We start from the raw sequence: 16,429 nt of genomic DNA, 5'->3' as shown, positions 1-16,429 counted from the left end.
TACGGAATTTCAAAAACATTTACATTACTTGTAAGTACAGTACCATTACTCATTATTAGATTACCAGTAATTCGCTTTAAATATACTTAATTACATTTCTTTACATTTAAATACAATTATTTTAAAATCTCTGCACTGTTGCTTAATTAAAGTAATTAAACTCAAAACTTCAATTACTTTTATAATCATTACCTAACATTATAATGCAATATATTTACTTTAATTGCAAGACTATAACTTGCGGAACGTTAAATACATTTACATTACTTGTAATTTCAGTACGATTACTCATAATTACATTACCAAAAATTGTAATTAAGTGCACTAGATTACATATAACTGCATTCAAATACAATTATTTTGCAAAACCTGCAGTCTTATTATATCAGAGTAATTAAACTGTAATTAAAGTACAAATATATATATAAATTAATTGTAATTAAAATACAATTACTCATAATTACATTACAAATAAATGTATTTAAGTGCATTAGTTGAAATATATTTGTATTTAAATACAATTATTGAAGTAATTGAACTGTAATCACATTACAAAAATATTGCAATGACATAAGATTACCGTTATTACTTCAAACCAATTACACTCAACTGCAAGTGATTCTATCGTAACACCTCATTACCATAATAAAATAGCATTACTTGTCATTACAATGCATTATAGTGCATTACAATACTTTGCATTACCATAAAGTTACTCAAATTACATTAAAGCTATTTCAATACATACATTTCAGCTCCAATTTGATGTTTATCTGCCTTTATTTAAATTTCTTTTTATTACATTACATTTTATAATATTCAATTTCGATTACACTTCAATCTTCTCTCCCTGCCACTCATGTATTCTTTTCACACCGCCGCAAAATGTCCACTCCTCACACCTTATAAAATCACCGCAATCAACACTGCGCCTTCAAGAAGCTCAAAATCTTATTTAAAAGTGCATATTCAAGTGCTCTCCAATTTTATTAGAAATTTTAATAAATACTTTGCACAGTCAATAGAGCAGACAAGTGAACCTAACCGCATGACCGATGAAGTGTGCAACTTTTCTCAAGCACTCACTTAAGGCAAATTGAGTGTGCACTCAAAGTAATATTCTGGTTGCATAACACAATGACATTTTGGCTGGCTATTTGACCACTTACAATAAAAATAAAATAAATTATCAAAAAAAATTTAACAAATATTTTTAAGAAATCGCCAAGAAAGTCAGTACTTCCACAACCACTTGCCTTAGCGTAGCAGAACCTTGAGTCCAAATTGTTAGCGCCTAGAGTTATGCTTTTAATGTTTACCAAAGTCTCATTGCATTCTTGTAAGTTTTTCTTTCGAAACTTTTAGCAAAGTTTCCTTTATGCGCTTGAAAAACAACTCCTTCCTTGTCGCTCGCTCGCTCATAACAACCTGCCGCCTATTTAAGCCAATCTAATGTGCATTCACTTCCGTTTCGTCTAAAAAAAAATGCTTTCCTGCCTGACTTTTAACGGCGGCTCTTTTTGGTAATTCACTTTGAATCAAAATTTATTGCATTTTTATTGAGCCGCCATTTATTGGCAATTTGCAATTGTTGTCGGCGACTCACTCTGTCGCTCAAAGGCGACTTGTTTGCCGATTTAAAGTAAACCAATAGACTTGGCGACGTCAGTGAGATGTGGAGGCAATGGAAAGAAGGTAGAGAAGAGAGAGAAATAAATTTGTTAGAGGTCTTTTTGGTTAAAAAGTTGCTGCGCCTAAAAGGCGTCTATTTGAAGGCATGTAGATTGTTGAACTTTAAGCTATCCAATTCACTTCGGATCCATTTCATATACAGCACCAGAGATCGTTTCCTGTTAGAGGGGAATAAAAGGGGGACGAAGACTCCATTTTAGCTCTTTCATCCCGGTTCTGGCGCATCCCCACTGCTCAAGAGGCCTTTAAAAGGCATCTGGGACGGAGGGGTTTCCACATCATAGGCAATCCCGATTGGACTCAACTCTTCATTCTGAAATATGGTCTCAAGATCTCTCGATGGTCTTTCGGAGTAAGTTCTTCAACCGAACATCTTCCAAGTTAAGCAGAATATTCTGAAAAACCCAGGATTCATAAGCAATTGAGGTAGGGTTCACCGCTTTGGGGTATGGCTGCTAATAGAACCCCATTTTATATGGATTGCTTTATATTATCTGTTGGAACTCGGACGTATCATAAATAGAACTCATACACCTAACAGCACTTTGATTTCTGTACTTTTTTGGAACTCTCAGGCACATACATACTCACCCAAGTCACACACCTCCACAAATGAATGAATTCTAAATCCCGAACTCACTCACCTGTGGATAATTCAAAGCGCTGGCAGCTGTCACTGATGCTCTCTTGGACAATTTAGGACACAGCCATCTAACGCCTCACTAATTTACAAACGTTTGTACTCTGCTTTACCCCGAACCAAGTACGAGGAAAGACGCTAACAAGCATGTAGTAAAGCAAATAAAAGACAAAAGGGACAGTTGAGAGAAGGAAGAAGGGGTGAACGGCGACTCCAAGCAATGGGTCACATGAGCCTGTAGACAGACAGACAGACAAACAGACGTTGGGGACGACAAATGGGCAGAGCAATTTAATGAGGTGCCATTTATAAAACGTGAATGAAAGAATGGTGTGAGAGCAGTGTTGTTATTGTTGTTGTAACAAATATAAGCGCGCATGAGAGAAAGTCAAAGCCGCGCTACAAAATGTGCGAATGAAAGTAAAATAAAGATGTGTGCATTTACGAGTGTGTGTGTGTGAGCATATGTGGCCCATGCGCCTTTCAACTGCCAAAGGTTAGCATATCCAAAGGCGCGCACGCCAGCTTGTGTGTGCTGTTCCAACTGTGCTGCTGCGTGTCTTTATGTTTCTCTGGCACACATACGCATAGCTACGCACATTCGCATCTTTCTCAACACATTCTCTCAACACATTCAACCGTACGCCACTTGCAAATGCGTTGGCGAGATTCGTGCAATAAGTGGCGTTGGCCATAAAAATGGCTTAAAATGATCATCATAAACGTTGAGTGAGCAAATATTGCAATAAAAATAAATGACTGAAGGACGTCGTAAAATATTTATACGTGATGTTGTGCCGGCGGTGGCAGCGACTGAGATGTTAGGGGCGCTTTGCTTCTGTTTGGTTGTTGAAGGCAAAAGGAGAGATGGTAGATGAGGGAGAAGGTGTTAGGCTGCAATTTGCTAGCAGGAAGCAAATAGTGTGAGTTGAACTGTTGTAAGCTAGTATCAAATATGTGTGCATCAAGTCAGTTTGTTGTTGTTTTTATGTGGTTCAGCTTCCAGAGGTAACAAACTAGTAGTTAGTCAAGCGGTCAAGCGCTCATAAAAAGCTGCAAGTTCTTATTTGTAGTTGAATATATTTGTAAGTGGTTGTAAGATACTTGTGCAACACGCATTTACTGCAAAGCTAAGACCCCTATAAGTATAAGGAGGCTGTAATTATTGCTTTTGCGCCTAAAAATATGCAAGCTTGCTGCTTCTTAATGATTGAATCATATACAATTATATAAATATCCGTTAGAGAAACGTGCCGTGAGATTAATGTTGTTTGGGGGGATGCTACTCTATCACTTCGAACTGCGGAGGACTGGTTTCGACGATTCAGAGTGGGTGAAAACGACACCATGGATAAGACGGCGGCGGCGGAAGACCTGTGGCGACAAATACCGATCAAATCATGGATAAATCATGGAGTTAGACCGGCATGTGGCAGCTCGTGACATCGCCCAGGAGATGGCAGTTAGACATCAAACCATTTTAAACCATCTGCAGAAGGCTGGATACACGAAAAAGCTTGATGTTTGGGTGCCGCATGATTTGACCCGAAAGAAAACCTTCTGGACCGAATCAACGCCTGTGGTATGCTGCTGAAACGGAATGAACTCGACCCATTTTTAAAGCGGATGGTGACTGGCGACGAAAAATTGATAACATACGACAATATCAAGAAAAAACGGTCGTGTTCGAAGGCCGTTGAATTGTTCCAAACAGTGGTCAAATCGCGATTGACGGCCAGGAAGGTTTTGCTGAGTGTTTGGTGGGATTGGAAGGGAATCATCCACTATGAGATGCTCCCATATGGCCAGACGCTTAATTCTACTATCTACTGTGAACAACTGGACCGCTTGAAGCAGGCGATCGACCAGAAGCGTCCAGAATTGGCCAACAGGAAGGGTGTAGTGTTCCAGCAGTACAACGTCAGACCACACAGTTCGTTTATGACTCGTCAGAAACTACGGGAGCTCGGATGGGAGGTTTTATCGCATCCACCATATAGCCCGGACATAGCGCCAAGTGATTACCACCTGTTCCTGTCCATGGCGAACGCCCTTGGTGTTGTAAAGTTCAACTCAAAAGAGGCTTGTGAAAAGTGGCTGTCCGAGTTCTTCGCAAATAAGGAGGGAGGCTTCTCAAAATAGTAGATTTTCTTTCCCAGATGATTGTACTTCGCAAGTCAAATCATCCAATTTGATGGTAAAATCATATCAAGGACCAATTGACCGAAATTCTGTGCCAACATTTACAAATCCCATAAATTTTTAAGAAACATAAATCTCAAATTTTTTTATTTTTATTTTTTTTTTTAATTCAAATAAAAATTTTTTTCCCCATCAAAATGACATCCTATATTACTATTATAGTAGTGTATTAACATAAAATCCATTTTGAAGCTATTAATTAATAAATTTTAAGACCATACAAAATTTTTTTTAAAAAGAAAATCAAAATATTTTTCAAATTTTACTTAAAAAAGTATCTAATGATCTATCTAACCAAACTATCTTCCCTACTTTGCCACTACATATATGTACATATATCACCTCCCGAAAGTTCACCTAACTGCCAACGATTTGAAATTCCACAGATGCTTAAGCTTTTCTAAACGCAAGCACTTCATTTTAAAAGCTCCTAAAACTGTTCCCTATGCTATTGCCATTTGCTGGCATTTGTGTTTGCATAAATTACAGCAGATGCCAATACATGCAGGCAACACATACGCACCTACAAAATCCTCAGGGATAAATTCCCTACAGCGCTTCTGGTGCGTGCTGCAGAGTAATGTTGGACTGCAGTAGGCTAACAATGTACGCTACTTAAGCACTTCAGTGCTGCTAAATTCCAGCACAATTGAAGCTAAGTGCAATAGCAGTAGTGAACAGCGAGAGTGTGGTTGTGGCTGCAACCCCTGTTAGGCGGTGAGCATAAAGAATGAAGATAGAAATGAGAGTAAGTGAGCGTGTTTGAAGGGTAGTGAGCGCGTAAGTAGCAGTAAGCGCGGATCGTGAGAGCCAGTAAAGTTTCGTTAAGTTTATCTGCTGCTTAGGGCTTTACATCTAACTGTTATGGCTCTTAGCATTACTTTTAAAGTGCTGCTGTAACAGCTATGTTATGTGTATTTAGCAGAAATGTTAGTGACAGCGGTTGTGGTATGGAATGTATGTTAAGTGAGGGGTTGTTTATGTTTCGTTAAGTTTCTTGAATCTTTGCTGTTAAAGTAGGGGTAAGTGATGTTAATAGCAGAAAGGAAAATGTGAAATGCCTTAAGGTTATCAGTGCATAGTAGTTAACTAGCTCTTCTCTGTTGAAAGCATGTTTAGGAAGAATGTTAGGTGGCATATTCTTGATAGAAATGTTTCATATTATTTTTACTCTGCTATAGTTCCTCTGCTATTTCTAAGTAGCTAAGCTATATGTGAAAATGAAAATGAAAGTATTATCTAGACACTTATCTTTGCTAAAATTTCCCCTTCTTCAACAGTAAGTTAAATGTTATTAAAAAAGTGCTTAAGGAACAACATTCTCTTAAGGAATTATTTAGATTTGTTTGCCCAAAAGGACTGTTAGAGACATATTTTATAAAAAACTCATTCTAAGGAGCAATTACTACCACTGTTTACCACTCAGGTAATTTTAACAGAAAGCTTTCAAAACGACTGAGATTTTGTAATGAGACCTCTAAAAAATAATAATAAACGATTTTAATTTTGTAATAAGAGACTCTTACATTCTGCATTAGTTATAAAAATTTTAAAATTTGAACGAATTAATATGTTAAAAAGCTCAAAAGCTCAAATAAAAGCTTTCAGAACTCCATTAATGCGCAATGGTTGGCAACATAATAGCCAACTGTCGAAAGCTTACAAAATGTAGGCTCTTTTACAGCCACTAAAAGCTTTTAAGCGGATATGCGCCTAAATGTATGCCACTCAATGTTAGTGGAACTCAGTTTTCTGCTAATGTAACGGTATTTTCATTATGAAATCTGCAGTTGCAGATAATTCAGCTCTCCATTTTGGTGCATTTATAGTGAAAACTACAGTTTTCCTGCACTTTCGTTAACTGTTAATGTAATTAACGGCAGCTTTTTAAGATTTTTTTGAATAGCGTAATGAGTGTATAGTTTATATATTTTACTGTTATGTGTTATTAGTGTATTTGCTTCTACCAGTGGTTATTACATTGATGATTCTTACATTGCACCGAGTTTGTATTAGCTTTACATTAACGGTCTGAATATTTGAAGTATTCGATTTGTATTCAGTTACATCAATGAGTTGTGCCTTGTCAATATTTTTAAAGTTTTTGTAATATTTTTGAGTTATATGACTGCTTTTTTGCCAAATCTCAAATCAAAATATCAAGAGTCTTATACTTTAGATGAAAACTTCAGGTTTAAGGCCAATATTTCGACTTGCTTTACGATAAATTCCCTCTCAGAGACTATGAAGTTTACACTACTAACTCAAACAGTGGTTTTCAATACTCGATGGGTCGAATTTGCATAGAGACCTTTGATATTTACGCTATATTGTGCAACAGAGAACGTCTGGTTTTTAAAAATATATATTCTTCAAACTACTAATTTTGATAACAATAAAAATTAATACCAAAAACACTTCTTAAGTACTCAAGTCAAAACATTTCTGACAGTAAGCTCACTGTTTTCAAAAATCAAAGCATACATTTCAGCGCGCTGCGTAAATGGATTGTGCAGAGCGCAACGCTATTAAAATGCTGCCGCAACTGCAAATAATGAGAGGCACCAAAGAGACTTTAGACTATACTTAGCAGAGCCTATGGCTGCGCGAATTGAGACTTCCGTGTTCTCGATTGTACGAAATTGTGATACAGGTATGTGGAATAACACGACGATTATGGTGATGACGACGCCGACAGGCGACAGACGACAAACGAGCATAACGAAGACGACCCGGCTAACGAGCGTTGAGGCGGCGAACAGCCAACAGCGAACAGTGAACGGCAAATGGCAACAGCAACAGCTGCAATAATCGACTGCTTAACTGCAGTTGGCAGCACTGCGCGCTGCACAGCAACACTAACACACACACACACACTTGCACACTAACAAGGCACATTTCGACTGCCATTAACGTTACTTTTACGGCCGCAGCGCTGTTGGCAGCGCTACCGCTGTGCGCTTCGTTCGTCGCTTGCATTGCCCATTTGGCGAAAGGCTTTACGGCTGTGGCCAAAACCCGATGCACGAAGCGCAACAAGGAGCTGTGAGCCACAGAGGCCGACACAGCCGACGACACTCTGTTGCTGCGTTCGGTTTGTTTTTGGCCTGCAAAAAGCATTTTCGCATTCGTTTATTTACCTTCGCGTGCGGCGCGTATTTGTTGCTTTTCACAGTTATACTTTTGCTATTGTTGTTGTTGTTGTTGTAGCAAATGTTTTATGTTGCAATTGCCGTTGCCGTTTGCTGTTTTTCAGTGCGTTCGCATTTTATTTGAAATGTTCGCCGGCGTCGTCGCATCGTGTTGGCGCATCCTTTACACCGTTAAACACTAAGCACGAAAAAAGGTAACGGGAATTGCCGCGACGCGTGTGTTTGCACAAAAGTTTACTCAACATTTGTTTGTTGCTTACATACACTTGTCTGTGCTCCGGCTGTTGCTGTTGCTCTAGCAGCCACCGGCCATTGCCGCCTTGGCGCCCAACGCTGTCGCTGCTGCTGCGACGTCGACTGCCGTCGCTGCTGATTGTTCTTCTTCTTCCTGTGCTGCTTCTTCTACTTCAGCTGGCAATTTTGTGTGTGGCGCTACTACGCTCGCTCTACCCTACCAAAAGCAATCAAGTTACAAGTCAAACAACAAGCCAGCCAGCCAGTGAGCCGACTCGGTCGCTTGCATACTTTTAGGCGCAAATGCAGTACAATGCCGTGTGTGTATGCGTGAGCAAGCGTGTTGAGCGTGACGTCGCGTCAAGTATTTTAGCTGTGAAAATGACGAACGTGTGCGATTTCGTATAAAAAAATTTTTCGGAAAAAGAAATATTAAAAAAAAAACTTTTTGGTAAAAAAATATTGAAAAACCTGTTGAGATTTTGTTGTTGTAAAAAACTATAAAAAAAAATTTGTTGTGCGTACTTTACAGTGCTTGTGTGTGTGTTTATATTGTTTTTGCGTGCCTGCAATCTGCGCGTTTGTGCCACATGCCGCATGTGGCAGCCTAACAGCTGTGCCAGTCACCGCAGGCCTTAACTGTCCTTATGTTTAGCGGTCTTTTTTTGCTTTTTTTTGTCGGTTTGGTTTTTGTTTAATGTGGAGACTTAATCAGCGATAATTATGTTGTTGTAAAATAATAGAATTTTGTTTAGTAGAGTGCTAGTTAAATTTAATAAAATTTAAATTTTATATTTTTAATTTTTTGAGGCTTTTTCAGATGGTTTTTAATACCAAAATATTATTTAAAAAGTTTCATTAGATATAGACTGTAGAAGAAGATATAATTTCAAGATAAATCTAGAATTTTTAAGTATTTTACCATCTGGCTTTTCTCAACAAATCCTCACTGGGAAAGCTGTGTTCTAAAGGTTACTCATACGACCTGTGTCACTTTGAATATTGTAGTTATTGACAACTGGATGTATTCATGTTGTTGTTTTGTGTCTTTTTGCATTTCCTAAGCACAATTCAAGTATGAAAAAATGTAATTCTTTCTCCAATAATATTTGAGTTAAAAAATTTTGTGAGAAAATTTGACAAAAAGCTTTCAATATTCGAGATAAAACTACTTGAAAAAATTTCGTTTGAAAATACAAGTAAAATTCAGTGCTTGTATGAGGAAATAAATCCTTCATTATACAGTTGTGAATCGATAATTATGTTAGAATTCTTTACAATCGATTTAATTATCTACCAGATTCAAGATTTTTCATGTGAAAAATAAGTTTGCTCAAATAATTTCTTGTCCGTTGTGATTTACCAAAGTTTAGAGCTCAGTGAAATCGGAATCTCAACTACTTTCCATTTAAGAACGTATGATTCAACCGCAGATCTTACCGCTTCATTATCAGCAGTTCAGAAATACACGAAGTTCTTACTGACGCTCGATAGAAGGAAATGTAGGAATATGGTCGGCATACTCACTGGTCACAGTCTTGTGGCGGCGCACGCCTTTAAGATGGGGTTGACAGAAAGCAAAGAATGGAAAAAATATCAAGGGCAAGGTGCCAGAGAAACAGTGGAACATCTCTTGTGTGTTTGTCGTTTGTCCGGCAGTGTCAAGGCAACGGCTTCAGCACTTGGGGGTACGATAATCTGGAAGAGATTTCGTTAGTGAAACCACACCAACTTTTGAAATTCGAATCAAGCGCAGGCATCCTAAAGAATAACTACTTCACATTGACTACGTGACTGCACTCCAACTGGTACCACAAAGGACTAAAATCATTCTATGTGTGGCTCACTGCCTGCCAGATTAACCTAACCTAACCTTCTTGTAGAAAATTATTATTAATATTTTTAATTGATTCAAAAAACTATTAATTATTGCTTTCTACAATATATGTAGATTTGTTGTCGTTGTTGTTACACAAGTTGAGGTTATATGAATCAAATAAAACCTATGACTTCTTCCATCGAAACCTCACTATGAATTTTTATAATTCGCTTGTAAGCCTTTTTAAGATTGTCTTCCATTTAAATTTAAAACCTTGAACAATTTCAAAGTAATAATGCAATTTAAGTCCACTCTTAGCAACCCTATGTATACTCAGAGTGTAAATTATAACAAATTTTAACTAAAGCCAAGCTTCAAATGAAATATCTCCACATATTGCCTCAAAAATCGTAAGCAAACCAATAATATACAGTATAACTCATTATCACAACTGTAGAGCTCAAGCTGCATTAGTAATAAGTATCAATATGCATTAAGTGTAGCCGAGAATGCATAAAGGCTACTGCTTGCAGTAAATTAATTTGCAAATATAAATCTCATATATTTATATGACTTGCGGTAAATTGGAGTTATAAATATCAATAAATATGCATATAAATGAGCACTAAGTAAACTGCACACAACTGTAAGCCATATTTGTATGCATAAAATTGCTCAAATTCTGTTGTACAGCAGATTACTCATACGCCCCGGTGTGCTTTGCCATTAGGCAGGTGTTAAAATGCTTTTGACACACTGAAATTAATAAAATGCATCTGTGTGTGGCAAATAATGAACTGTAAGTGCATGCGGCGTAATAAATTTTGAGCAAAAAATAATAATAACAACAACAACAATAAGTGAGAGTACCCGCAGCGCTTTTCAATTGAATTAAAATAATGCAAAGTCAATACTGGAAATTAATAGAAAATATCAACTAAATTAGTCACATAAAAACAGCAATAAAAAGTAGAGTGAAAAAATAAAAAAATATATAAAGTAAAAATATAAATAAGTGGCAACGCTTAGACAGCAAAATTGTAACAACTAACCAGCGGCAGCTGATAAACATACACAGATATAAAGATAAACAACAACAGCATTAGCGCTAATAAAATATAAATACAAAAAGTAAAACAACACGGCAACCGCACACACAACCAAACACTTGCCACTGCCACGCCCACCAAAGCAGGCAAAGCGTAACAGCAGCGCCTTTGAGTGCCTGCAGCAATTGCGTGTCAGCAGCATAGCAAACGAAAACAATGCTGGTGAACTAGAAAATAAAAGCAACGACAACAACAAATAGTTGCAACAACAATAACAAAGGTGGCAATAGCAACAACAATTGCTAAAGTGACGACAACAACAACAAATAGTAGCAATAACAACAAAAAATAGCGGCAACAACACAGCTTGTGTGTAACTGCAGTGGCAATTTCAGTTTGCAACGACATTTGGCCAACAAATTCTCGTAGAGCAACACCTAGCAGCAACAAAAACAACAACAACAACGAAATTTTGCTGCCAACTAGACGACGACGACGACTTAGTCAGCTGATAAACTGCCATGCAGCAAGCTAAACTGCATATTGTTGTTGTTGTTGTTGTTCTACATGTGTAGTCTATATCTATATGGTTACAGGACAACAACAGCGTCGCCGCTAAAGTTTTAAGCTGTACGATTTGTTTGATTGTTGCTACGGTAGCTCGACTATCGCTTCTCCATTGTAGCTTGTGGTGGTGCTGCAACTAACGGCATACGAAATTGTGCAACAACAACACACGTACATCCGTATATATTATTGCCAGACTCGGTATGTTGTTGCATTGTTGTTGTTGCATGTGCAGCTTGTTGACGTACATTGTCGGCAGCGGCCACTAGCCTTTCCCCCTCCACTCTCACTCTTCTCACTCTTCACCCTCTACACTTTTTATCGATACCGACCAAAAATAGACTGTGCACAACAACTTTAACTGTCAATTGCTGGCATCAACAGCAAGCAACAACAACAACAACACGCACAATAGTGGCATATATCAACGAAATCAGCGTTGTTTGGCAAAAATTGTGACAACAACAGCAATAAGCAGTTACAACAAACAATTCACTGTAACGACGAAAACAGGAAACCCTCGTACTCACTTGTCGGTGCTCACATATGCGTTTGCGTGTGTTTGGCAATTAAATGCCTTCATGCGGGATAAATGTACCATGAAATTGATTGTCCAAAAGGTGAGTACATTCCTCTGTGCTTATTTTTGAATACTCGTGTAACTGTTTTGGCTCGTGTATAATTATTTGCTGCTGCTTGTAGAGTAGGTCGGCCAATGAACCATAGTTGTTTAATCATAGAGGCAAAGTATCTCTACAAAAGTGTCTCATATCAAGTACTAGAAGCTGCTCTTCACCAAATTTTAGTAGATTAGAGCGTACTGATTCCTGTGGAAGTCTAATGAGTTTTATTTTAACTGAATTTGGTACTCTTCTTTCAGTGATTATGATAAATTTTGAGAGAATATTTTTTTTTTATTATATATTTAAGTATTCAGTTTCTATTTTATTTTTGTCTGAAGGTAAAACACTCATTTGAATTTATATTTTCGATAGAAGAAGTTATATACTACTGTTTTTGAACAAATTAAAAATTCCTTTAACTAACCGAGTAGATTCTGGGATCTTTATCGAATCCTAATACTTAATCAAGCGGGGATTCTGGCTTCAAAAAGTACTGTCTTTCATAGGCTACGTGTGCTTTCCCTCTGGGGAACAGCCTTATAACCTAACTTAACCCAACATAAAGCTCAATTCAAAATTTTAGTATGCGTAATTAATATTCAAGGCGTTACATGGGGTTTGTCGGGTAAAAAAAGGCCCATTTTTCAATTTTTTGTAAAAAAATATTTATTTAATTCTAATTTTTTTCTATCTTATAGCTACATATTTAAAGAATAATTTCTGAAATTTTCGAAAAAAAATATTCAAAATTTTTTCTGTCTTATAGATACAAATTTAAAGAATAATTTCTGAAATTTTCGGAAAAAAAATGAACATTTCTTCTCTCTTATAGATACAAATTTAAAGAATAATTTCTGAAATTTTCGAAAAAAAAAATTCAAAATTTTTCTGTCTTATAGATTCAAATTTAAAGAATAATTTCTGAAATTTTCGAAAAAAAAAATTCAAAATTTAAAATTTTTTCTGTCTTATAGATATATATTTAAAGAATAATTTCTTAAATTTTCAAAAAACAAAACAATTAAAAACGTCTTTCCAAAATGAAAAAAAAAAACAAAAATAAGTGTATTAGATAAGACCATGAACTCGTGCTTGAACGAAGGAAAGACAAAAAAGTAAAACTTTTTTTTTTTAAAATAAAAATGTCGGTCAAATTTGCTAGACATTTTGTTTTTTTTTAAATAGATGTAATAGAAAAAAAATCCTTCCTTCAAACAGGAGTAAATTGTATTTCAAACAACTGTGGCCACACCTTCCAAAGGCTGTATCTCCGAAACTATTATTCGGATCGATCGAAAATTTAGGATAATATTCTTGAGATGTTGTAGAAAGTAATAAGCCAAAGTTAAAGTAAAAAAATAAAAATCGATTTTTTGAACCCACGCAACCCATGTAACCCCTTAATTTAATACTTTGTTTACTTTTGCGATTTGAAAGTTTAATCTTATGGTATTTCGGGTGCTTGACTTTACATAAGAATTAAAATTTCGCCTTAATGTAGGCAACATATTTATATATCTTCATCATTTTCTTTTCAGATAGAAATAAACGTTGCCTACATTTAGGGTGATATTGTATATTTGTTATTATTATTTAAAAGCGTCAAAACCATTAATTATTTATTTTGCATGAAAATTTCTTTCACTATTAAACCTGAATTGTGAAGAGTATAAATTCTATTAACCAAATATATAATAATATTTTTCAATAAAAATGTCTACCATTTGTAAATATTTTTTGTAAAATGTATAGCAGAATGTTCGATAGAAACTTAAAAAAAAAAAATTATATTCAATGAAGTCCTAGAGATTAAATTATCTTATCATAAATATATCTAAAATAAATTTCTCTTTGAAATTGAATTCACTTACTCACTAGTTAGTGCTTTAGAAAAAGTTACTGACTAGTTTTACAATTTCAACTTGCACTACACGATTTCACTTCTTTAATCTATTCATACTCGGCTTAAATAAATTGCAAGCAGTAAGCTGGTTAACACCTATTGAGTTGAACTTACTTGCAATTGTATGCAAGTATCTGCAGTGTGCTTTGTTGAGTTATTAAAATCGAATATAAATGTTTTTAAAAGTATATGGAAGACAGTTTAATGCCTTATATTTAATGCTTAAACTACATGCAGTAATTGTGCTTGCAGCCTAAAATTATGCTATGATTTTCGTATATCTTCTATTCAGCTCACTGTCTGTGTTGACTTAAGTCAATGAGCTGGAGATGATAGAGCTTGTAGTTTCAGATACGGTTTTATTTTTTGTATTTCGTGAGATAGATAATAAGTCCTTATAGACCAGGTTTTTTTTAAATTATTATACACTCTCGAAGAAACCTGTTTAGTATAGATTACTAGTTTATCACTCTTTTGGTGTCTGTTAAGAGTTCAAAAATAGCTATATTACACGCTTATTGGCCTGAATTTATATATAGATTACTAGTTTATCACTTAAAATATAATATTCGGAAAAATATTCACCAAAAGATGGCGCTAGGATCGGATATGAAAACATATTTACTTGCTATTTAGGTTGTAATGGGATATCTGCGTTGATAATACCACCAATAATTATATTTTAATATTATTAAACCTGTTGAGAAGTTCAGATGAAGTGTTGTTTAAACGAAAGAAATACTAACCAATAGATGGCGCTAAGATCGATCGGATCGAATAGGAAAACTTATTTACTTGCTATTTTCGTTATAATGAGAAATCTGGGTTGATAATACCACCAATATTCATGTTTTATTTTTCTTAAACCGGTTGAGAAGTTCAGCTGAAGCATTGTATAAACGAAAGAAATGTTATGAATTGGTTATTTTCATGCATTCTACCTCCAATCCTTTACTTTATTCATTAATTTGAATCCTAAACTTACTTTTCTTTAGAACTTCAGCCTTCCCACTTAGTTTATATGCAACATTCTGCACAAGAACCCTTTCTATTGCTCCGACGACATATGAATTAAAGAGATGTTTCCTTCTAACGAGTCACCCCTCCAACATACACACACACACATACATTCAGAGAACACCCATAAATAACTGTAAATATTTGTTAATGTGCGTCTAGTTGCAAACTTGTTATGTAAAATAAATAAAATCGAATTGCGCCAACCTCACGCCACATACCGGTAGCTGAAGCCACCTCTTCTCTTCTTCTCCCACTCCATCCACTATACATGCAAGAGTGAGAGGCTGTGACTTTTTAAAGACTCAACAGCCGTGGAGGTAACTCCACAAAGCTTGAACACATGATTTGCATACGCATTGCCTGTCTTATTGTTCAGCGAAGCCGGAAAAGTATAATCTACAAGCTGGCTGCTGTAGATTGAGCGAGTGAGTGTGCGTGAGTACGTGCGTTGGCTTAGAACTTGTGCGTAACCTTCTGAGAAGGATTGCACTAAAACAATCAACGAATCGTAAATTGCATTTTCAAAGCACAAGAAATGGATACGAGCATCTACGCAGTTGAAGCACTCATAACGGTAGTTAGTATATCTACTATATCTCACAACTATCATATATATTTGCTACATTCTAGAAGCGTTTTTCTTTGTGAGCGGCGCATATATGTGCGCTTCACTCATTCAGTCTCCCTCTCTCCCTTCCTCCGCGCTGCCACTTCACTCTGAAGGCATGTGTATGGCTTGTGCCTCATCTGCCGTAAAATAAAATTCTATCTCTCGCTTTCATTTATTAATGATTACTTGCTGCTCCCTCCCCACATTCTCGCTTTTTGTTGTTATTGCATATTTTATTGTGCGCATTGTTTTTGTTATGACCATTACTTTGTAAGCTATCAATGTGCCTGTGTTTGTGTGTGTGTTTGTGTGCTTATATATAATACCCTTGTAGAAAACTCGTCAAGGCGTAAAGTTGATTAAATCAGTTGAATTGCAGAATTTTCATTTATTGAAAACTATTGAATACAGTTTGCATTTGTATATGAGAGATACAGAGAAAAGTATTTCAAAGTCAACGTTACGCAAGCGAAATAATTTATATGCGCACACACACACATACACATTCATTCCGGGCAGCATCTTGTACGTATAATTTAATTCGTTTTATAAAGTTGTTTATTGAAAATAAAATTTTAAAATGTGCATTTGTGAATAGGAAAATGCAAAGCTTTGTGCTTTAAATGCAAAAAAGCTGGGATTATTGTATGGTCTTATTTAAAATTGCATTTTATTAATGCATGAATTTGTTTATGAGCGCATATTTGTGGCAGATAAGGAGAGAAGAACTGAATTATTTTAAATTTAAATATATTTTTCATGGAACTTTCCTTTAAACTTGCAGTCAGTGAATTTATAAAGCTTTTTGTAACCTAAGCTTAAACAGGACAGAAAATATGTTGCTTGAATTTATGGTTTAAAGTAATGTTTGAGAGGAAAACTATCTATCGAAAGCTCTTTCTTGTCACCAAAGCTTCT

At 35.8% G+C, this 16,429-nt stretch overlaps 1 protein-coding gene across 1 annotated transcript in view; it reads left to right on the top strand.

The window, feature by feature from the left end:
- LOC128921404 (serum response factor homolog A) overlaps nucleotides 1-7,345 on the top strand; it is a 182,983-nt gene extending 175,638 nt beyond the window's left edge. Inside the window, exon 4 of the mRNA XM_054229032.1 lies at nucleotides 7,188-7,345. Within this exon, the coding sequence (XP_054085007.1) occupies nucleotides 7,188-7,345 (158 nt within the window). The remainder of the gene's footprint in view (nucleotides 1-7,187) is intronic.
- Nucleotides 7,346-16,429: the final 9,084 nt, after the last annotated feature.

This window comes from Zeugodacus cucurbitae, chromosome 4, assembly GCF_028554725.1.
Source record: "Zeugodacus cucurbitae isolate PBARC_wt_2022May chromosome 4, idZeuCucr1.2, whole genome shotgun sequence".
NCBI lineage: Eukaryota > Metazoa > Arthropoda > Insecta > Diptera > Tephritidae > Zeugodacus > Zeugodacus cucurbitae.
The sequence above is the reverse complement of the archived record's forward strand: the minus strand, read 5'-3'. Positions and strand labels throughout refer to the sequence as shown.